At 35.5% G+C, this 24,257-nt stretch overlaps 1 protein-coding gene across 1 annotated transcript; it reads right to left on the bottom strand.

The window, feature by feature from the left end:
* Nucleotides 1–812: 812 nt before the first annotated feature.
* LOC123251949 (neuroepithelial cell-transforming gene 1 protein-like) lies at nucleotides 813–2,436 on the bottom strand. The gene is given in 2 exon segments (XM_044681288.1): nucleotides 813–1,019; nucleotides 1,021–2,436. Coding segments are annotated over 2 exon segments (1,623 nt in total).
* Between the last annotated feature and the right edge of the window lie 21,821 nt (nucleotides 2,437–24,257).

A 24,257-nucleotide genomic window follows, 5' to 3' on the forward strand; every position in this document is an offset into this window, starting at 1 on the left:
CAGGTTAGGCAAAGGAAAAATTAAAAAGTACAATTAAAAAAAAAGTTCCAGCTGTTAAAATGGAAACTACTGAATTCTATGGTCTGTTTTCCAAAGAACTATTTCAATACACATTTTAAAATACATATATACCATGCAGATTTTAAAAGCTCATGTTAACATTTAATTTTGAGAAAAATTCAGCTGTAAAGTTTTGGGGAAAATATTGGTAAAATATTTGCATTTGCAAAATTATTTAATTTTGCTGACATTTCAAATATCAGGTATCAGGTATGGTATCAGGAAGCCATGGTAGATTTTTAAACTTTATTTTTCTTGAGTTTTTTCCTTGGTCTGTGTTTTCTTTCACAATATGACTAATATGGAAATGTTTTGCATGATTGTACATGTATAAGCTATATCAAATTTCTTGCTTTCTCACTAAGATGGGAAAAGAAGGAAGAAAGAAGGGGGAGAATTTAGAACTTAACATTTTAAAAAATAAATGGTAAAAATTGTTTTTGATTATAATTAGGAAAAATATTTGAAAAGAGAAAAAAAACAGAGTAGATCAGAACTTATGAACAATCTGCCTTTTAGATTTCCCATCTAATTGTGCTAAGCTTTAAAAATGGCCAACTTATAGGACAAATTAAGAAAATATAAATTTTATATTCTTTAAAAAACAGACCATAGTTTAACAGAGTGATTAGTAGCTGCCATTAAAAAACCAACACATCAGGACAAAGTAACTTTAGCATGTTTGCATTACATGAAAAAAATATATACACATTTATAAACAGTCTTTTCTTCAGTTGCTACATGGATTCTCTTTATACCAAAGTCTCTTTCCTTTTATCATTCAGTTGGGCCTTCTCTTGGGCTTTTTGGGACCCAGATTGTATTCTGTATATACCTGTGGAGCTTTCATTTATAGCTATGCTGGGAATACATTCAGGGGAATTTTCATCTACTTCCAGAGGAATGAGACCAGAAAGTGTTGATGACTTCCTTTGGGTTTTGATGTGTGATGCCAAAGGGGTTGTTCTTTTCACACCTCTTATTGAGCTCCGACAAACCCTTAAACTCTGTTGGACTGGTGGTTTGATGAAAGGGGGCAATGGCAGTTCAGATACAATTGAACCACTGTTGCTTATGGAACACATCATTAGCTTGTAAAGTATGGGACTGCCCTGGAGAAGGGTCCCGGAAACGAACTCTGAAGATATTTTTAGCTTTGTCTGAGTTGCTAAAAGCACCTCTAAAGGAACCTTCCATTCTCACATCACCATCCTGTAGGTGCTCTAAAACCAGCTCCTGAACAAGAATAGGCTGACGGTATACTTGGTAAGAGTGGTGTTCATTGCGTCTAACAGGACGAGTCAAGACAAGGATATCTTGAAACAAGAAAATATAGAGTTTATGTCCATTTTTATTCTTCAGTTCTCCATGGCAAAGCAACACCTTGTTAGCATCAATCCTAGGATCCTTCTCTTTGTCATCCAGATATTCCAGTTTGTCAATATAATATTGGCATTCTGATTCTCCTTTCTTCAAGTTGATATCAGAGAGTACTCCTTGTATTACCAATAGAGCTTCTTCTAGAGGTTTTATATCAGTGTGGTCTTTGGGTGTATGTCGGAGGATTTCTTTTGATAGCAAGGGGTATTTGACTAGGTGACTTCGAGGAATGTCCAGGAAGCTCCAGAGGTCTAACTTCCTACTGAAAGGAGACTCAAGACAACGCTGAAGGAAATCTTGAACTCTTGCATCTTGTTTTTTCTGATCAAGAAGAGCTTTAGCTGCAAGCTGGTTACTGCAGTATCCTCTATAAGCATTTAAACCTGGCAACCAATTCACAAGAATATGACCAATTTGCTCCACTGTCCCATCTGGCTTTGTTGCTTCTCCTAATCTTGCCAACAGATCTTCATGCAGAGGTATGTAAGCATCTAAATCTCCAAATATATGTGTGAGTTCTTCCTCAGACATGATAGATAACTTCAACATGGGATCACGGTAGGCCTTTCTGGCAAGCTTAAGATCCTCAATTAAATCCTGTTCTCCTCGGAGCATTTCATATATTGCCTCTTGACATTTGATTTCTTTGGTGGTTAAAGATTCTTTCATGTTGATATCTAACATCTCTGACAATCGTACACTGTTTCTGCTTTTAGAAGGAGTTGGGACAATAGCCCTATTAAATGATTTCTGGGCACAAGCAGGAGATCTGTTGTCTCCACGAAGTGTAAATGACTGTATGGTTTGACCAAAACGTTTGACTGCTCCATTTCTCACAGGAGAGATTAAATTTGCCAAAGATGAGACTCGAGCCAGAGATCGAACTCTTTTGTTGCTTGGCTCCTCTTGTTCTCTAAAGGACTGATTATTAACATCCAGGACACGAATAGTCCTTTTAATAGGCAGGAAACTTCCAATCTCATCATCAGCCACCATGCTTTACCAAGTTTCATGTACAATCTTCTGAAATAATCCACATCAGATTCAGGTCTACAAAAAATTACTATGGAATTCTGGTTTTATTTTTCCTCCTAAGCATTCAGCCACTTTTATCTGCCATTTGCCCAAGCTTCCTGTGGTGGCAAAACTTACTGCTTCCAGTAGCATATTGTTTTGATGACCACTGCTTTATAGTACAATTTAAAATCTGGTCCTGCTAGGCCTCCATCCTTCACTTTCTTTTTTCATTATTTCCCTTGATATTCTTAATCTTTTGTTCTTCCAGATGAACTTTGTTACAATTTTTTCTAATTCTATAAAAAAGTTTTTTGGTAGTTTGAAAGGTATGGCACTGAATAAATAGATTAATTTGGGTAGGATTGTCATTTATATTATATTAGCTCATCCTACCCAGAAGCAATTAATATTTTTCCAATTGTTTAGATCTAGTTTTATTTGGGTGAAAAGTGTTTTGTAGTTGTGTTCATATAATTCCTGTATTTGTCTTGGCAGATAGATTCCTAAATATTTTATATTGTCTAGAGCAGTGATGGGCAAACTATGGCCAGCAGACCAGATGTGGCCCCCTGAAATGTTCTATCTGGCTATGTGACATTATTCCTAATCTGACGAATACAATGAGTAGGATTCAATACAATGAAACTTCAAAAGAGTTGCCTTAGAAACAGACTGACAGATGAGCATTTCCTTTCCTTTGGCCACCTCTTTAAAAAAGTTTGCCCATCACTGGTCTAGAGTGATTTTAAATGAAATTTCTCTTTCTAACTCCTATTGCTGAGTTTTGTTGGAAATATATAGAAATGCTGGTGATTTATGTGGGTTTATCATATAGCTTGCAACTTTGCTAAAATTGTTAATTATTTAACTAGTCTTTTAGTTGATTTTCTGGAGTACTTTAAGTATACCATAATGTCATCTGCAAAGAGTGATAGTTTAGTTTCCTCATTGCATACTTTAACCCCTTCAATATCTTTCTCTTCTCTAATTTCTATAGCTATTGTTTCTAGAACAATATTAAACAATAGATGTGATATTGAACATCCTGGCTTTACTTCTGATCTCATTGGGAAGGCTTCTAACTTGTCCCCTTTGCATAAGATACTTGCTGATAGTTTTAAATATACTCTTTATTATTTTGAGGAATGGTCCTTCTATTCTGATACTTTCTAGTGTTTTCAATAGGAATGGGTATTGTATTTTTGTCAAAAGCTTTTTCTGCATCTATTGAGAAAATCATGTGATTTCTGTTAGTTTGATTATTGATATGGTCAATACGTGAGTGGTTTTCCTAATATTAAACCATCCTTGCATTTCTGGTATAAATCTCACCTGATCACTTTTTCCCCTAAGTATTGTTTTGGCTGTAACCTATAGGTTGTTTTGTTTGTTTGTTTGTTTGTTTTTAAACCTTTAACTTCTGTGTATTGGCTCCTAGGTGGAAGAGTGGTAAGGGTGGGCAATGGGGGTCAAGTGACTTGCCCAGGGTCACATAGCTGGGTAGTGTCTGAGGCCAGATTTGAACCTAGGACCTCCCGTCTCTAGGCCTGACTCTCAATCCACTGAGCTACCCTGCTGCCCCCAGTAACCCATAGGTTTTGATATGATGTCTCCTTGTTGCCATAATGTATAAACCTCATGATAACTTGCTGTAGTTGTTTCGCTAGTATTTTAGTTAAGATTTTTGCATCTATATTCATTGAGGAAATTGGTCTGTAGTTTTCTTTCTTGGTTTTTGGTCTTCCTGGCTTTGAAATCAGTATCTTATTTTTGTCATAAAAGTAATTTGGTAAAACACCTTCTTTGCTTATTTTGTCAAAAAATTTGTATAATATTTGGATTAGTTTTCTTTCACTAGTGAATCCATCTGGCCCTGGGGATTTTTTCTTAGGAAATTCCTTAATCACTTGTTTGGTTTCTTTTTCTGAGAGGGGATTATTTAAATATTCAATTTTCTCTTTTGTTAATCTAGGCAATTTTTATTTCTGCAAATATTCACCCATTTCACCTATATTGTCACATTTATTGCCACATAATTGAACAAAATAGTTCTTAATAATTGCTTTAATTTCTTCTTTAGTGGTGAGATCATCCTTTTCATCTTGGATTTGATGCTCTTCTTTCTTTTTTATTAGATTAACTAGTACTTTATTGATTATATTTCTTTAAAAGTACCAGCTCCTTTTCATTTATTAGTTCAATAACTCTTTTACTTTCAATATTACTAATTTCTCCTTTAATTTTTAGGATTTCCAATTTAGTTTTTATCTGGAGATTTTCAATTTGTTATTTTTCTAATTTTTTAAGTTGCAAGCCCAATTCATTGATCTCCTTCCTCTCTAATTTGTTGATATAGGCACTCAGCAATATACTTTTTTCCCTGAGTATTGCTTTGGCTGTAACCCATAGGTTTTGATATGATGTCTCCTTGTAGTCATTCTCTTTAATGAAGGCTCTAATTGTTTCTATTATTTCTCCCTTGACCTCTCAGTTTTGAACAATTAGATCATTTAGTTTCGAATTAATTTTAGATTTTCCTTTCCATGGACCCTTATTAGGTATAATTTTACTCCATTTTGATCTGAAAAAATAGAATTTATTATTTCTGCTTTTCTGCATTTGTTTGCAATATTTCTATCCCCTAGTACATGGTCAATCTTTGTGTATGTACCATGTACAGCTAAGAAGATATATTCCTTTTAATCCCTGTTCAGTTTTCTCCAGATATCTATTAACTCATTTTTCTAGGATTTCATTTACTTTCCTTACTTCTTTCTTATTTATTTTTTGGTTTAATTTATCTAGTTCAGAAAGGAGCATATTGAGATCCTCCTCTAGTATGGTCTTACTATCTATTTCCTCCTTGAGCTCCTCCAGTTTCTCCTTTAGAAATATAGAAGCTATACCATTTGTTGCATAGATGTTTAGTGATGGTTTTACTTCATTGTTAATAGTACCTTTTAGCAAAATGCAATTTCCTTTCTCATTTTTTTTATAATCAGTTCAATTTCTACTTTGGTTTTGTCTGCTCTGAGATTTCCCTCCCTCTCTGCAGATTCAATTGACCCTTGAGATGCTGATAGTTAAAGACTTTCCTCAGGTTTGGGTGTAAGCTTTTGATATCCATCTGAACTTGATCATGTCAAGGGCTGTACAAATTCTAGTCCCAGGCTTAGGCTCAAGTTTTTTATCTCAGGGTATTCTTGATTGAATCAGGCATGCCCTTGATTGCCCTGTCTTGGAGCTCCATCCTTAGTTTTGGGCAAAAAGATCCAAGGGGCTCCCCTTTAGAACTGTGTCCTCACCTCAAAACATGGATTATGTCCTCATCCCAAGATGAGACTGGGATTCCTGGCTTTACTCTGGGCCTATATGGATCAGCCCCAGTCAGCCCAGATTGTCCTGGGGGTCAGAATTTCTCCACAGGTTTGAAATTTCAAGGGGTGTGGATTGGCTTGGACATCTATTTGTCCAGACAGGATCTCGGGGTCTGATTGTTAGTTAGATCTTATGTTCAGAACCTGTGATAGCAGATGTGGGGTGGGGTGTTGTGATTTACTTTTGGCTTGCCCTTCATTCCCTGCTATGCCTCCTGCTAGCTCTGCTCCCCTCTCACCTCAGTTTCCCATATGGTCTTTATCTACCTTTTGGGTTTTTCTTTTCTTGAAAGTTGTTTCACTCTATCTCCTTGTTGTTGGTTCTTTCACTTCTTTATTCATTTTGTGGTGATATTTTAATTGTGGTCAGAGTAGATTTTTGTAGTGAAACAGTGCTGCTACTCTAGTTACTCCTCCATCTATTTGTTCTCTTCTAACTGCCATGGGTTCTATACTTCCTTGTACTAGATTTTGAGATCCTAACTCTTACTCTACATATATTAAAACAATTCTTGGTCTGTGTCAGTCTTAACACTACTAGTGTGTCATTTCCACTTTCATATATCTTTCAAATGTTTTCTTCCCTCCATAGAGCTATCACTCTAGCTCAGGCACTCATTGTCTCTCATTTGAACCATCACAATAGCCTCCTCTTCAAAGTTGCTTCACTCTGTCTCCTTGTTGTTTCTTTCACTCCTGTATTCATTTTGTGGCATTATTTTAAAATTAGTTGGAGGGGATTATCATGGAGGTTTCATGCTTCCCTGATTCTAGTCCATACAACTGCCAAAATGACTTTCCTAAAACATAGGGTTGATTATATCACCCATGCCCTCTTTTTCTCCCCTACCTCCATAAATTCTGGGAACCTTCTATTACCTACAAGATAAAATATTAAGTTCTTTATTTGTCATTTAAATTCTTTTATAAGGCAGACCTTTCCTCCCTTTCCAATGTTTTAATATTTTATTGCCCTCTGGGAACTCCCCCATCTAACCACACTGGCCTATTAGCTGTCCTTTGCATCCATAGGGTACTCCATCTCCTTTGTACAGGTTATCACACATGTTTGGGATATTCTCTCTCCTTTCCTCACTCTTTTAAAAACCATGGTTTTCATCAAGATTCAACTCAAAACCAACCTTTCACAGAAGGCATTTCCCAGGCCTCCCTGATCCTAGTGCCTTTCTGCTAGTGAGATAACTATCTACTCAGTATATATAGGTATCCCTCCACAATGAGATCTTTGTCATCATAGTTTTGATATATCATGGGTCAGCATAAGGAATTAAATCAGAATTTTTTGAGTTTTGTGGAAGCTGCTGTTGACACATGAAGGCAAGCAGATGACAGGGAAAAAGGTTATAAACTCAGAAATGCATAAAATATATGCATAGTATTGCATAATATCAACATATTTTATCTTTCATACACATAAATATACACAACCTCTTTTTTAAAGTTAAAATAAGGGAAAAAGTTAAAGTTTGCAAAATAAAAAAAAGGGAAAGCTAGCAGATGACAAATAAAGGCTAGAAATGTAGAGCTAACTGAAAAAGTTTAGTAATTTATAAATGCATATAAGGTATTATAAACACCTCCTAAAAGATAAAGAAAGAATTCAGACTTTTTCTTTTGTATGGAGGGCTAAAAAATTTACATGGATTTTCCAGATTGTAAGGTAACAGCACCTTTAGCCCTTGTGATGTGAAATGATATCTATATTTTGTATTTACCTAGATATTTTCATGACTGTCTCTCCCTTTAGATTATAAGCTTTTAAAAGTTCAGAGACTTTTTTCTTTCTTTTTTTTTTTTTTTGGTTTGTTTGTTTGTATTCCTAACACTTGGCATAGTATCCTTCCACAAAAGAAAATTTAACAAATGTTTATTGACTAAAAGAAGCTGACCCTTGGTTAAGAAATTAAAACAGAAAAACAAAATTAATATATGAGTAATAATCAATATTATATAATGGGAAGGATGGTGAATCCTTTCTTTAGTCAGGCCTGGTGTTCAAATTCCAGCTCTGTATGACTTTGGACCAGTCAGTTACTTTCTCTGAGCCTCATTTTGCTCATCTGTAAAATGAAGAGGCTGAAAAAAATGTCCTTTAAGCTTCTTCTAGTCTTCTCTAAGCTCTTTCATGGACTATGGAAATTAAAAAAATGGGTAGGGCATGAGACAAAGAGGAATGCCTGCCAACAAGGTGGCATATTGTTTAGCCTCTCCAGCCAATTCACAGACCAATTATGTGACAGTTGTTCCCTATAAGATCCCAAGATAAAAACCAAAATAGCAGTGTCTGCTAATACTAGGCACTTAAGAAATGCTTGCTGATTGACTGACCTTGAATGCCTAGTTGCCTAACTGACCTTTTTCTAATTTATGATTCATTTATACTGTAATAGCAAGTCTTAAGACTTCACTTTGCATAAGGAGCAAAAAGCTTCTTCCTGTTTCACAGCTATAGATTGCTCCTCAAATCTATTGGTCATATAAAAAATGGAAGCCAGTTGGCAAACAAGGGAACCAGGTAAAAGAAAGTGGTACAAATCCATTTCTAAAACTAGGGAAAAAACTCAATGCATATATACTTTAAGGATATTGACTAATAATTTCATCTTTGAGGATTAATCAAAAGCCATTATTTTGTACCAGATCTATAATTTTACAGATTTGGGAACTTCTAAGAGAGAAACTCCTTCTGCCAGGGCAAATTTATTACCATTGTTCAAGGTATGACCACTGAGGGATGCCTAGTTCACTGAGAGCTTAAGCAGTTTGCCCAAGGCTCCATGGCCAATATGGGTCAGACATACATCTTAGATCTGACTCTGAGGCAGACTCTTTCCACTATTCCATATTGCCATATTATCCCTAGGTAAACCTCTCGAGCTCCTAAGCATTGAACAGGTATACTGTATACTCACTCTCCAACATTTTCCTTGACCTTGTTATAGCCCTCAGAATGCAGAAGAAAAGCATTCTTTCCCCTCTTTTCTTTTGTACATTGATGGGAGGGTAAAATGCCCTTTCCCCACTCCCACTGATTTACTGCAGCTTGTATAACAAGGTATGACTTCTTTGTGAAACATTCAAATAACCACGACTTGCTGAAAATTCACCAGCCACATAATCAGATGGTACATGGTCAAGGCCTTAGAACTGTGAGCTGTAGCCTTGTGGAAGTAACAGGCCACTTTATCAACACGTAAAAGCCCAGAAAGTTGGACAGCAGACAGCTAACACTGTGACATTCTGTCTTCATGTGACTTTCATTAGATTTGGGGAAATGTACACTTGTCACTAGCTTTGGCTATCTAGAAGACAATGAGAAAAGGTGCAGAGATGCATTATATTTGTTTCATGCTGAAATAGCATATTGGGTGAAATGCCTCTATACCATAGGGATAAGCACAACATATAGAAAGATATAAAACAAAAGAGAATCATAGATTAATAAATAAGCAAAGAAGCAAGCACATAGAAATGAAAAATGACGCTGGTCAATCCAACTACCATTCAATATTTTCTGCCAATCAGGTCACTGGTTGAACTTCCTACAGGTACCTTTCCTTGATTTTCATTGAAAAGAAATTTAGTTCGATTTCCAATTTATTTTTCTCTCTAGTCAGGAAGGACTCATGTGAGACTTGGCTGTCGACTCAGCACACTGTGGAAATACAGGGTAGTCCCATTTGAGTAATCACCTATTCTCAAGAGGAGAGAGCTTCTCTGAATAGGCATCAGACCAACATGCCTTTTGACAAAGCACTTTATTTGTAATTATTAGAAATAATGAGACTGCATCAGTCCAAACTTCCTGACTAAATTGGCATAAAAGCCATAGCTAGACAAAGATGCAGTCTAGAGGTGGTAATAAGCTTTTCAAGGTAACTATAATTTTTCTGTTGCTTCCAAGAGTCCATAGAGGCAATCTGATAAAAGCTGACTTTGAAACCAGGAAGTATTAATAGGGTTCAAGTTCACCCCCAAAAACTTATTGGCTATGTGTCCCTGGGCAAGTCATTAAGAGGTGCCAAACACCCAGATGTGGATATATGGAAGCAATAACATTCCTGATTAGGACCTGACCAGATTAAAATAATTGGGAAATATTTGTCAAAATAAATAAAAATACGATAAAAATCACTATCATAATATGTGGCTTTTTAAGTCAATATGTGGCCCACAACTAGAAAAAAATACTCAATGCTTATATACTTTAAGGGTAATGACCAGCTAATAATATCATCTTCATGCATTATGCAAAAGTCATTATTTTGTACCAGACTTATAATTTTATCTTTATTTATGGGTTAGTGGCCTCTGCTTCTATCTGAGTTTGATGCCATTGTTCTAAGAGTCCAAGCTGGAAATAAGAGGCAGACCTTCATTTGCAGAGGGAGTTCATTTACCTGAGAGTTGTCTATACTTTGGAAATCATAGGTCAGGTCCCTATCCCTATCCCTTCACAGACAGGACTCAATGCATCATATTGCATGGAGAAGGAAGAAAACAATACACAGAGTTCGTTTTTTGTTCCTTATATATAGAACAAAACCATATAAGGTTCTGCTCTTTCTAAAATAAGCAAGTGATATAGTTTGGACTTCCTGGTTAAGATGGCGGCAGAGTAAAAGCAGCTGCTTAACCTCTCCTAACTGAAACATACAGGACTCCTCAAGAAGACATAAAAACAAATCTAGAGGAACGAAGGGACCCCACAACAGGGTGCAGCATTGGAGGTATGTGGAATCGGGGCATTTCCATGCTATAAAAGGGTGAAACAGCTCTCACTAAAATGAGAGCTGAGCAACCCATTCCTGCACCCCACACCAACTACAGTGCCAAAGCCAGCTCACAAGAGTTAGAGCAAGTTTGGAGCACAGATTAAGTCCTAGGCAGCTACCTGGGGTCACCAGGGCATGCTCCTGAGAGCAGCAAGACTTAAGACCCCAAGAGGATGAAGAATACAGGTGGATTTTTTTCCATTTTTTAAACATTTATTAATATTTATATTTTAGAAAAGTTAACATGGTTACATGATTTATGCTCTTAATTTCCCCTTCATCCCCCGACATCCACCCTCCCCTGGCAGATATGCATTTCCACTGGTTTTAACATGTGTCATTAATCAAGACCTATTTCCAAATTGTTGATAGTTGCATTGGTGTGGTACTTTCGATCCCCAATCATGTCTTCATCAACACATGTATTCAAGCATTTGGGTAGCGTTCTTTACCATAAGTCCATCAGAATTGTCCTGGGTCATTACATTGCTGCTAGTACAGATGTCCATTACATTCTATTTTACCACAGTATATCAGTCTCTGTGTACAATATTCTTCTGGCTCTGCTCCTTTCACTGTGCATCAATTCCAGGAGGTCTTTCCAATTCACATGGAATTTCTCCAGTTTATTATTCCTTTTAGCACAATAGTATTCCATCACCCGCATATACCACAGTTTGTTCAGCCATTCCCCAATTGAAGGACATACCCTCATTTTCCAGTGTTTTGCCACCACAAAAAACGAGGCTATAAATATTTTCATGCAAGTCTATTTATCTATAATCTCTTTGGGGGACAAACCCAACATTGGTATGGCTGGATCAAAGGGCAGGTATTCCTTTATAGCCTTTTGAAAATAGTTCCAAATTGCCATCAAGAATAGTTGGATCAGTTCACAACTCCACCAGCAATGCATTAATGTTCCAATTGGGCCACATCCCCTCCAACACTCATTACTCTCCCCTTCTTTCATTTTAGCCAATCTGCTAGGTGTGAGGTGATACCTCAGAGTTGTTTTGATTTGCATTTCTCTAATTATTAGAGATTTGGAACACTTTCTCATGTGCTTATTGATACTTTTGATTTCTTTGCCTGAAAATTACCTTTTCATGTCTCTTGCCCATTTATCAATTGGGGAATGGCTTGATTTTTTATACAATTGCTTTAACTCCTTGTATATTTGAGTAATTAGACTCCTGTCAGAGTTTTTTGTTATAAAGATTTTTTCCCAATTTGTTGTGTCCCTTCAGATCTTGGCTACATTGCTTTGGATTGTACAAAAGCTTTTTAGTTTTATATAATGAAAATAATTTATTTTACATTTTGTAATTTTCTCTAACTCTTGCTTGGTTTTAAAATCTTTCCTTTCCCAGAGATCTGACAGGTATACTATTCCGTGTTCACTTAACTTATTTATAGTTTCCCTCTTTATATTCAAGTCATTCACCCATTCTGAATTTCTCTTGGTGTAGGATCTGAGATGTTGATCTAAACCTAATCTCTCCAATATTGTTTTCCAAATTTCCCAACAGTTTTTGTCAAATAGTGGATTGTTTTCCCAAAAATTGGGCTCTTTGGGTTTATCATATACTGTCTTGCTGATGTCACTTACCCCGAGTCTATTCCACTGATCCTCACTTCTGTCTCTTAGCCAGTACCATACCATTTTGATGACTGCTGCTTTATAATATAGTTTAATATCTGGTAGAGCTAGGCCCCCTTCCTTCACATTTTTTTCATTATTTCCCTTGATATTCTTGATCTTTTGTTATTCCAAATGAACTTTGTTATAGTTTTTCCTAATTCAGTGAAAAAGTTTTTTGGTAGTTTGATAGATATGGCGCTAAATAGGTAAATTAATTTGGGGAGAATGGTCATTTTTTACGTTAGCTCATCCTACCCATGAGCAATCAATAGTTTTCCAATTGTTCATATCTAGTTTTAAATGTTTGGAAAGTGTTTTGTAGTTGTTTTTGTATAATTGCTGTGTTTGTTTTGGTAGATAGATTCCTAAGTATTTTATATTATCTAGGGTGATTTTAAATGGTGTTTCTCTTTCTACCTCTTGCTGCTCTAATGTGTTGGAAAAATATAGAAATGCTGATTATTTATGTGCATTTATTTTGTATCCTGCAACTTTGCTAAAGTTGTTGATTATTTCTACAAGCTTCTTAGTTTATTCTCTAGGATTTTTTTAAGTATACCATCATACCATCTGCAAAGAGTGATAGCTTAGTCTCCTCATTGCCTATTTTAATACCCTCAATTTCTTTTTCTTCTCTAATTGCTACTGCTAGTGTTTCTAGTACAATGTTAAATAATAGAGGAGATAATGGGCATCCTTGTTTTACTCCTGATCTTATTGGGAAGGCTTCTAATTTATCCCCATTACATATGATGCTTGTTGATGGTTTTAGGTATATACTGTTTATTGTTTTTAGGAAAGGTCCTTCTATTCCTATACTTTCCAGTGTTTTCAATAGGAATGGATGCTGTATTTTGTCAAAGGCTTTTTCAGCATCTATTGAGATAATCATGCAATTTTTGTTTGTTAGACTGTTGATATGGTCAATTATTTGGATGGTTTTCCTAATATTGAACCAACCTTGCATTCCTTGTATAAATCCCACCTGATTATGGTGGAAGATCCTCTTGATTCCTTGCTGGAGTCTCTTTGCTAGTATTCTATTTAAGATTTTTGCATCTATGGTCATTAGGGAGATTGGTCTGTAGTTTTCTTTCTCTGTTTTTGATCTACCTGGCTTTGGAATCAGTACCATATTTGTGTCATTAAAGGAATTTGGTAGGACTCCTTCTTTGCTTATTATATCAAATAATTTGTATAGTATTGGGATTAGTTGCTCTTTGAATGCCTGATAGAATTCCATCAGGCCCTGGTGATTTTTTCTTAGGGAATACTTTGATGGCTTGTTTAATTTCTTTTGCTGATATGGGATTATTTAGGTATTCTATTTCTTCTGCCGTTAATCTAGGCAATTTATAATTTTGTAAATATTCATCCATATCTCCTAAATTGTTATATTTGTTGCTTATAATTGGGTGAAATAGTTTTTAATGATTGCCTTAATTTCCCCTTCATTAGGGATGAGGTCTCCCTTTTCATCTTTGATACTGTCAGTTTGGTTTTCTTCTTTCCTTTTTTTTTAGATTGATTAGTACTTTGTCTATTTTATCTATTTTCAAAATACCAGCATCTAGTCTTATTTATTAATTCAATAGTTCTTTTACTTTCGATTTTATTAATTTCTCCCTTGATTTTTAGTATTTCTAATTTAGTTTTCATCTGGGGATTTTTAATTTGCTCGCTTTCTAATTTTTTAAGTTGCATGCCCAATTCATTAATCTCTGCCTTCCCTACCTAATTAGTTAATATATGCACTCAAGGATATAAATTTCCTCCTGAGTACTGCCTAGGATGTTTCCCACAGAGTTTGGTAGGCTGTCTCATCATTGTCATTCTCTTCAATGAAATTGTTGATTGTTTCTATGATTTCTTCTTTGACAAATTGGTTTTGGAAAATCATATTATATAATTTCCAATTAGTTTTTGATTTTCCTGTCCAGGTGCCCTTACTAATTATTATTTTTATTGCATTATGACCTGAGAAGGTTACATTTATTTTTTCTGTTCTTTTGCATTTGTTTGCAATGTTTCTATGCCCTATTACATGGTCAATCTTTGTGAATGTATCATGTGCAGCTGAAAAGAAGGTGTATTCCTTCTTGTCCCTATTTATTTTTCTCCACATATCTATTAAATCTAATTTTTCTAGGGCCTCATTCACCTCTTTTACCTCTTTCTTATTTATTTTTTGGTTTGATTTATCTCGATCTGAAAGAGCAATGTTTAGATCTTCCACTAGTATGGTTTTATTATGTATTTCCTTCTTGATATCTGCCAGTTTTTCCTTTATGAATTTGGATGCTATGCCATTTGTTGCCTACATATTGATCAATGTTATTGCCTCATTGTCTATACTGCCTTTTATCAGGATGTAATTACCTTCCCTGTCTTTTTCAATCATATCTATTTTTACTTTAGCTTTGTCAGAAATCAGAATAGCCACTCCTGCCTTTTTTTTCTCATTTGAATCCCAAAAGATTTTGCCGCAGCCCTTTATTTTAAACCTGTGTATGTCCACCCGCCTCATATGTGTTTCTTGTAGACAACATATGTTAGGATTTTGGTTTCTAATCCACTCTGCTATTTGCTTCTGTTTTATGAGTGAGTTCATCCCATTCACATTCAGAGTTATAATTATCAGTTATGTATTCGCCAACATTTTGGTATCCTCCCCTAGTTCTATCCCTTTTTCTTACACTATTTCCTTTTAAACCAGTGGTTTGCTTTAAGCCAGTAACCCTTGTCCCCTCCCTTGATTTAATTCCCTTTTTACCCCTCCTTTATTATTCCCCTATTTTTATTTTTAAGGCCTAATGTATTCCCTCCCTCTTCTTCTCCCCTCCCTTTTTTGACCTCCCCACTCCCCTGCTCACCTTGGTTTATCCCTTCTGACTTTCTCAGTAGGGTTAGATAGAGTTTTATATCTCAATGGATATAGCTATTCTTCCCTCTGAGGGTTAATTCCACTGAGAATAAGGTTTAAATATTACCTCTTGATGCTCTCTTCCTCTCCTTCTTATAATAGTATTCAACCCTTCCCCTTCCCATGCTCTCTTTGTGTGTAATAGAATATCCTATTTTTCTTATTCCTTCAAGATTCTCTTGGTGTCCTCTACTATTTACCCCCCTCTTTCTCTACCACCCATATCATCTTAGATCATTTAGTATTCCAACCTCTCCCTATGAATAATTCTTCTAATTATTATAATAGTGAATGCTATAATGGTGAACAGAGTTCACTAAAGAGAATTATACATAACATTTCTCCACAAAGGAGTACCAATAATTAGATCATATTGAAGCCCTTAAAGAGGCAAATTTAAAAAAATATGAGTTTTCTTATTTTCACTTCTGTTTCTTATTTACCTTTTCATGTTTCTCTTGATTTTTGTGGTTGGATATCAAACTTTCCATTTACTCCTGGTCTTTTCTGTGCAAATGCTTGGAAATTTTCTATCTTGTTGAATGCCCAAACTTTCCTCTGGAAGAATATAGTCAGTTTTGATGGGTACGTGATCCTTGGTTGTAAAACCAATTCTCTTGCCTTTCTGAATATCATAATCCAAGCCTTGTGGTCTTTTAGTGTGGAGGCTGCCAGCTCCTGTGTAATCCTGATTGGTTCTCCTTGATATCTGAATTGTCTCTTTCTGGCTTCTGTTATGATGATAATAACAGATAGTTTGGAGAAGCAGATAATTGTGTCAGGGTCAAATAGGTCTTTAAGTCAAGAGCCAGAGATTGACAGGCTACAGTGAGGAAAGGAGGGGGTAAAACACTCCTGATTCTCAAACCCCTCCCCCTCTAACTTCTTCTGCTTCAGTTGGTAATGAAGACAGGAATAGGATTCTTCTGGTGAGTTTCTGTTATGGCTGAAACCCCCAATAATGTTTCTTTCTTAAATTTATATTCCTCTTAGGTCAGTTAGAGGAGATATATAGAAATTATTTACCTAACTATTGAGGACAGAGGAGATCTTAAACTGGCAGCCAACAGGATTCAACCCAAATGTACAGACTGAATTGTAAGTATCTTCCCAAATAAATATCAGGCACAGATTTGAAGGTAAAAAATTATATTAGGAATTAACAAGGAAAATTAGAGAAGTTAATGAAGGTTTTAGGATAAAGAAAAGGTGACCCTGAATTATTAAATTGATGCCCCTTCTTCCCTCCTCACTGGAGGGGAGGAAACTTAACTAAAACTGGCTCTCTTGCTATAGATAAATATCTTACTCTCTAATCACTAAGTAATTATATAATTAAATTAATGAAGAATAGTAATAACAAATAGGCTAACCCTATGAGTAGAAATCACTAGCTTATGCTACAATGGTTCCTCAGGAGAAACCCCAAGTCAGGAGAAACAAGCAGAGTGTCTGCTCACATCCAATCCCACAAATAAACTGCCTTCAACCCTTCTCAACTGCCCCTCACCCAAAATTCTCCAGGGGGATCCCCTCGAATTCTGGGTGAGGCTCTCCCTGTACCTTTGCAGGGATTCCATGCTTTGCATCTGCACACAACACTTCTTGTAAAATTTTTTCTTTTACTTGGAAGCTCTTGAATTTGGCTATTTTATTCCTGGGGGTTATATTTTCAGGGTTTAGTGTAGAGGGAGATCTATGGATCCTTTCAATGTCTATATTGCCCTCTTGTTGTAGAAGTTCAAGGCAGTTTTGCTGAATAATTTTTTTAATATGGAGTCCAAATGTCTATTAATTTCTGCTTTTTCAGGAAGACCAATGCTTCTCAAATTGTCTTTTCTAGACGTCTTTTCTTGATCTGTCAATTTCTCATTGAGATATTCCATGTTTCCTTCTATTTTATCAGTCTTTTGACTTTGTTTTATTTGATCTTGCTGTCTTGATATATCATTGGCTTCCACTTGCCCAATTCTTGTCTTTAGAGACTGGTTTTCTGCTATAAGCTTTTGGTTTTCCTTTTCAGTTTGGTCTGACCTGTTTTCCAGCTATTTGATTTTAGTCTCCAATTTGCTTATTAATTCTTTTGATTTGGGGGCATCTTTTTCTAATTGCCCAATTCTAGCCTTTAGAGACTGGTTTTCAACTACAATCTTTTGGTTTTCCTTTTCAATCTGGTCATTTCTGGTCTTTGATTTACTTGCCTCACTTTCCAATTGTGAAATTTTGCCTTTTAAACTATTATTTTGCTGCCAGATCTCTTCCATCTTTCTCATGATCTCAGATTTGAATTCTTCAAGACCTTGTGACCCGTTTTCATTGCTTTCGGAAGATATGGATATGGTTACTTGTTTGTTCTCCTCTGCAGTTTCCTATGTTGTCTGGATTTTTTCTGTGTAAAAGTTGTCAAGTGTTAAAGGTTTTTTCTTCTTCATCTTTCTCTTCTGGTTTTCCTGATGATTCTGGCTTGCCATTGTAAGCTGAGTGCCCTCTCAGCTTTATGTTCGAATCTGTCTGCTCTCTTTAGACTCATGAGATCTCAGGTCTAGTTGTTCTCCTACAAGCCTCCTGGTGGTCTCCTTCCTCATTCTTCTGCCTGCAGCTCCTTTAACAGTCTGAAGGAGCTGCTTCAGCAGTCAAGCACCTCTCTGCACTGGGTCCCCACTCAAGGTCCTCTCCTGCACTCAGAATCGGCCCCTTAGTCCTCGCTTTAGTCTGTGCCTTAGTCCACGCCTTAGCCCGCACCTGTGTCAGCCCCTTCACCTGTGCCTGGGCTCAGGGTCTGTGTTCAGAGTCCGTGAGTTCTTTAGCTTCTTGGGGGGTCTTAAGTTAAACTTTACTATCAGTGTAATTAACCCTGAAAGGGAAGATTAGCTTCATCCTTTGGGATATAAAACTCTATCCAACCCTACTGAGAAAGTCAGAAGGGAAAAACCAAGGGGAACAGGGGAGTGGGGAGGTCAAAAAAGGGAGGAGAGAAGAAGAGGGAGGGAATTCGTTAGGCCTTAAAAATAAATAGAGGGGAATAATAAGGGAAGGGGTAGAAAGGGTAGTAAATCAAGGTAGGGGACAAGGGTTCCTGGCATAAAGCAAACCACTGGTTTAAAAGGAAATACTGTAAGAAGAAGATGTAGAACTAGGAGAGGATACCAAAATGTCGGTGAATAAATAACTGATAATTATAACTCTGAATGTGAATAGGAAGAACTCTCTCATAAAACGGAAGCAAATAGCAGAGTGGATTAGAAACCAAAATCCTAACATATGTTGTCTACAAGAAACACATATGAGGATGTTGGACATACACAAGTTTAAGGTAAAGGATTTGAGCAAAATCCTTTGGGCATGAAATGAGAAAAAGAAGGCAGGAGTGGCAATTAGGATTTCTGACAAAGCCAAAGTAAAAATTGATGTGATTAAAAAAGACAGGGAAGGTCATTATATCCTGATTAAAGGCAGTATAGACAATGAGGATATAACATTGCTCAATATGTGTGCACCAAATGGCACAGCAACCAGATTCATAAAGGAGAAACTGGCAGATTTCAAGAAGGAAATAAATAGTAAAACCATACTAGTGGGAGATCTAAATATTCCCCTTTCAGATCTAGATAAATCAAACCAAAAAATAAATAAGAAAGAGGTAAGAGAGGTGAATGAAGTCCTAGAAAAATTAGATTTAATTGATATGTGGAGAAAAATCAATAGGGACAAAAAGGAGTACACATTCTTTTCAGCTGCACATGGTACATTCACAAAGATTGACCACGTAATAGGGCATAGAAACATTGCAAACAAATGCAAAAGAGCAGAAATAATAAATGTAACCTTCTCAGGTCATAATGCAATAAAAATAATAATTAGTAAGGGCACCTGGAAGGCAAATCAAAAACTAATTGAAAATTAAATAATATGATTCTCCAAAACCAATTTGTCAAAGAAGAAATAATAGAAACAATCAACAATTTCATTGAAGAGAATGACAATGATGAGACATCCTACCAAACTCTGTGGGATGCAGCCAAGGCAGTACTCAGGGGGAAATTTATATCCTTGAGTGCATATATTAACTAATTAGGTAGGGAAGGCAGAGATTAATGAATTGGGCATGCAACTTAAAAAATTAGTAAGTGAGCAAATTAAAAATGCCCAGATGAAAACTAAATTAGAAATACTAAAAATCAAGGGAGAAATTCATAAAATCGAAAGTAAAAGAACTATTGAATTAATAAATAAGACTAGAAGCTGGTATTTTGAAAAAACAGATAAAATAGACAAAGTACTAGTCAATCTAATAAAAAAAGGAAAGAAGAAAACAAATTGACAGTATCAAAGATGAAAAGGGAGACCTCACCTCTAATGAAGGGGAAATTAAGGCAATAATTAAAAACTATTTTGCCCAATTATATGGCAATAAATATAGCAATCTAGGAGATATGGATGAATATTTACAAAAAATACAAATTGCCTAGATTAACAGCAGAAGAAATAGAATACCTAAATAATCCCATATCAGAAAAAGAAATTGAACAAGCCATCAAAGAACTCCCTAAGATAAAATCGCCAGGGCCTGATGGATTCACAAGTGAATTCTATCAGACATTCAAAGAGCAACTAATCCCAATACTACACAAATTATTTGATATAATGAGCAAAGAAGGAGTCCTACCAAATTCCTTTTATGACACAAATATGGTACTGATTCCAATGTCAGGTAGATAAAAAAACAGAGAAATTTTAAATAGAATATTAACAAAGAGACTCCAGCAAGTAATTAAGAAGATCATCCACCATGATCAGGTGGGATTTATACAAGGAATGCAAGCATGGTTCAACATTAGGAAAATCATCCACATAATTGACCATATCAACAATCTAAGCAACAAAAATTACATGATTATCTCAATAGATGCTGAAAAAGCCTTTGACAAAATACAGCATCCATTCCTATTGAAAACACTGAAAAGTATAGAAATAGAAGGACCTTTCCTAAAAATAATAAACAGTATATACCTAAAACCATCAACAAACATCATATGCAATGGGGATAAATTAGAAGCCTTCCCAATAAGATCAGGGGTAAAATAAGGATGCCCATTATCACCTCTATTATTCAACATAGTACTAGAAACAGTAGCAGTAGCAATTGGAGAAGAAAAAGAAATTAAAGGTATCAAAATAGGCAATGAGGAGACTAAGCTATCACTCTTTGCAGATGATATGATGGTATACTTAAAAAAATCCTAGAGAATCAACTAAGAAGCTTCTAGAAATAATCAACAACTTTAGCAAAGTTGCAGGATACAAAATAAATGCACATAAATCATCAGCATTTCTACATATTTCCAACACATCACAGCAGCAAGAGGTAGAAAGAGAAACACCATTTAAAATCACCCTAGGTAATATAAAATACTTAGGAATCTATCTACCAAAACAAACACAGCAATTATACAAAAACAACTACAAAACACTTTCCAAACATTTAAAACTAGATATGAACAATTGGAAAACTATTGATTGCTCATGGGTAGGATGAGCTAACATAATAAAAATGACCATTCTACCCAAATTAATTTACCTATTTAGCGCCATACCTTTCAAACTACCAAAAAACTTTTTTATTGAATTAGGAAAAACTATAGCAAATTTCATTTTGAATAACAAAAGATCAAGAATATCAAGGGAAATAATGAAAAAAATGTGAAGGAAGGAGGCCTAGCAGTACCAGATGTTAAACTGTACTCTAAAGCAGTAGTCATCAAAACGGTTTGGTACTGGCTAAGGGACATAAGGGAGGATCAGTGGAATAGACTTGGGGTAAGTGACATCAGCAAGACAGTGTATGATAAACCCAAAGAGCCCAACTTTTGGGAAAAAATCCACTATTTGACAAAAACTGCTGGGAAATTTGGAAAACAATATGGGCAAGAATTGGTTTGGATCAAAATCTCATACCCTACAGCAAGATAAATTCAGAATGGGTGAATGACTAGAATATAAAGAGGGAAAGAAGCAGTAGCTGGGTAGCTCAGTGGATTGAGAGTCAGGCCTAGAGACGGGAGGTCCTAGGTTGAAATCTGGCCTCAGACACTTCCCAGCTGTGTGACCCTGGGCAAGTCACTTGACCCCCATTGTCCACCCTTACCACTCTTCCACGTAGGAGCCAATATTCAGAAGTTAAGGGTTAAAAATAAAGAGGGAAACTATAAATAAGTTAAGTGAACATAGAATAGTATACCTGTCAGATCTCTGGGAAAGGAAAGATTTTAAAACCAAGCAAGAGTTAGAGAAAATTACAAAATGTAAATTAAATGGTTTTGATTATATAAAACTAAAAAGCTTTTGTACAAACAAAAATAATGTAGGCAAAATCAGAAGGGAAACAACAAATTGGGAAAAAATCTTCATAACAAAAAACTCTGACAGGGGGCTACCTACTCAAATATACAAGGAGTTAAAGCAATTGTATAAAAAATCAAGCCATTCCCCAATTGATAAATGGGCAAGCGACATGAATAGGCAATTTTCAGGTAAAGAAATCAAAAATATCAATAAGCACATGAGAAAGTGTTCTAAATCTCTAATAATTCGAGAAATGCAAATGAAAACAATTCTGAGGTATCACCTCACACCTAGCAGATTGGCTAAAATGAAAGAAGGGGAGAGTAATGAATGCTGGAGGGGATGTGGCAAAATTGGGACATTAATGCTTTGCTGGTGGAGTTGTGAACTAATCCAACCATTCTGGCTGGCAATTTGGAACTATGCTGAAAGGACTATAAAAGAATGCCTGCCCTTTGATCCAGCCATACCATTGTTGGGTTTGTACTCCAAAGTGATCATAGATAAACAGACTTGTACAAAAATGTTTATAGCCACCTTTTTGTGGTGGAAAAAAAATTGGAAAAGGAGGGTATGCCCTTCAATTGGGGAATGGCTGAACAAATTGTGGTACATGCTGGTGATGGAATACTATTGTGCTCAATGCAATAATAAACTGGAGGAATTCCATGTGAACTGGAAAGATCTCCAGGAATTGATGCAGAGTGAAAGGAGCAGAGCCAGAAGTCTTTATACACAGAGACCAATACACTGTGGTAAAATAGAATGTGATGGTCTTCTGTATTAGCAGCAATGCAATGACCCAGGACAATTCTGAGAGATTTATGGAAAAGAATTCTACCCTCATTCAGAGGATGAACTACAGGAGAGGAAAAAGAAGAAAAGCGCCTGCTTGAACACATGGGTTGAGGCGGACATGATTGGGGATGTAGACTGGAAACTACCACACCAATGCAACTATCAACAATTTGGAAATAGTTCTTGATTCAATGACAAATGTTAAAACCAGTAGAAATACACATCTGCTATGGGATGGAGGGGGAATTCGGGGGGGGGGGTGAAAAGGAAAGTAAGAGCATGAATTATGTAACCATGTTAACTTTTCAAAAAAATAAATATGAATAAATGTTTAAAAAAATAAAATAAAATAAAATAAAATAAAATAAAATAAAATAAGCAAGTGACATAGGCTCTTAAATTGAGATAGAAGCTGGATACTGAGGAGACTACACCCAAATAACAACCACTGAAACATCTGGAAGCATAGAGTAAAGCAGACAAAGTCCTATGTAACTGCATCAGTTGTTTTCAAAGTTCATAAGATCATTTTTTTTGTTTCTATTTTATACTGTTAACTCATACTGAACTTGTAGGTCACTAAAAGCTCCAGTTTGTTTTCTTATAAAACTCCATCTAACCTTGCTTCTCACATTTTATATTTACAAAGTCTGTTTTAATCAGATCATAAGAATTAGCATTTAATTCTACTGAATTTCTTCTTATTTGATTAAATTGGCTTAGACCAAACATAATTAAACTAGAAAAACTAGAAATACAAAATATAAAATATAAAAACAAATATAAAGAAATGAAAGAGACTGCTGATGAAGAGATGAAAAGGAAATCAAATAGAATTAAGATTAAAATGATCATGGTAAGAGTCTCTTATTTAATTGGGACCAAGACTAGGTCTACATTCAGTAGATCAGGCCTCTTAGCAAGACATCTCCAGGGTGGGAAGAGTAAATCATTTCTTTTCCTGTAGAGAGGTCAATGTTCTTGCAGAAAAATTAAAAAAAAACAGTAAATAAAAAATCAAAGATTAAAATAAACAAACAAAAATAAGAGTCAAGTAGCTTCTTTCTTCTCTATTATCAGTTATCAACATCTCATTCTTCTAGAAGAGAAGTCTTATCTCTTCTTTTGTCCTCTTTTTTCCCCTAATCTAACCAAATTAACAGAATACACCTCTCCCCCTCCTTGTTTTTAACTTTCCTTATTAGTTTACTCTAATTTTAGCATTAGGTGTAATATTTCTCCAGTACCAGACTACATTTTAAAAGTAGTCCTCCATTACTTATCTTGCTTTTATCTTCTGTACATATTTTTAAAAATATAATTTGATTGATATGGTCTATATGCATGTACTTTCATTTCCATGTAAATCTTTTTTTTCTTTAACTTTCTCAATGAAATCATCTCTATTTGTGTCTTTAGAATCTCATTTCTGAAAGATTTTGCTTCTTCCTGGGTTTATTTTCCTTGTAGAATTTTAGTTCATGGAAGCCTACTTATTCTTGCCTATAATCCTTTGAAATTATCTCTCACAATCAAGGGTACATGTTAAAATGTTCCTGGATTTCCTATTTTTTTGTCATAAACTCTTAAGAAGTGTTTACTCCTGCTCCTGCAAAACCCTAATAATTTTCTTTATTTTTTAATTTAAAAAAAAAAAACTTTATCTTCCAATTTGGAATCAAAATAAGCTTGGTTCCAAGGCAGAAGACTGGTAAGGGCTAGGCAATTGGGAGTAAGTAACTTCTTTAGGGTAACAGGCCTAGAAAGTGTCCAAGATCAGATTTGATCTCAAGATCTCCTGTCTCTAGGTCTGGCTCTCAATTTACTGAGTCATCTAACTGTGCCTCCTCCCAATCATTTTCAATTGGTTCCTCATCATTATTGAGAATCAGTTCCAGATCAGAATTTCATCTTCCCAT

This window comes from Gracilinanus agilis, chromosome 6, assembly GCF_016433145.1.
Source record: "Gracilinanus agilis isolate LMUSP501 chromosome 6, AgileGrace, whole genome shotgun sequence".
Taxonomy (NCBI): Eukaryota; Metazoa; Chordata; class Mammalia; order Didelphimorphia; family Didelphidae; genus Gracilinanus; species Gracilinanus agilis.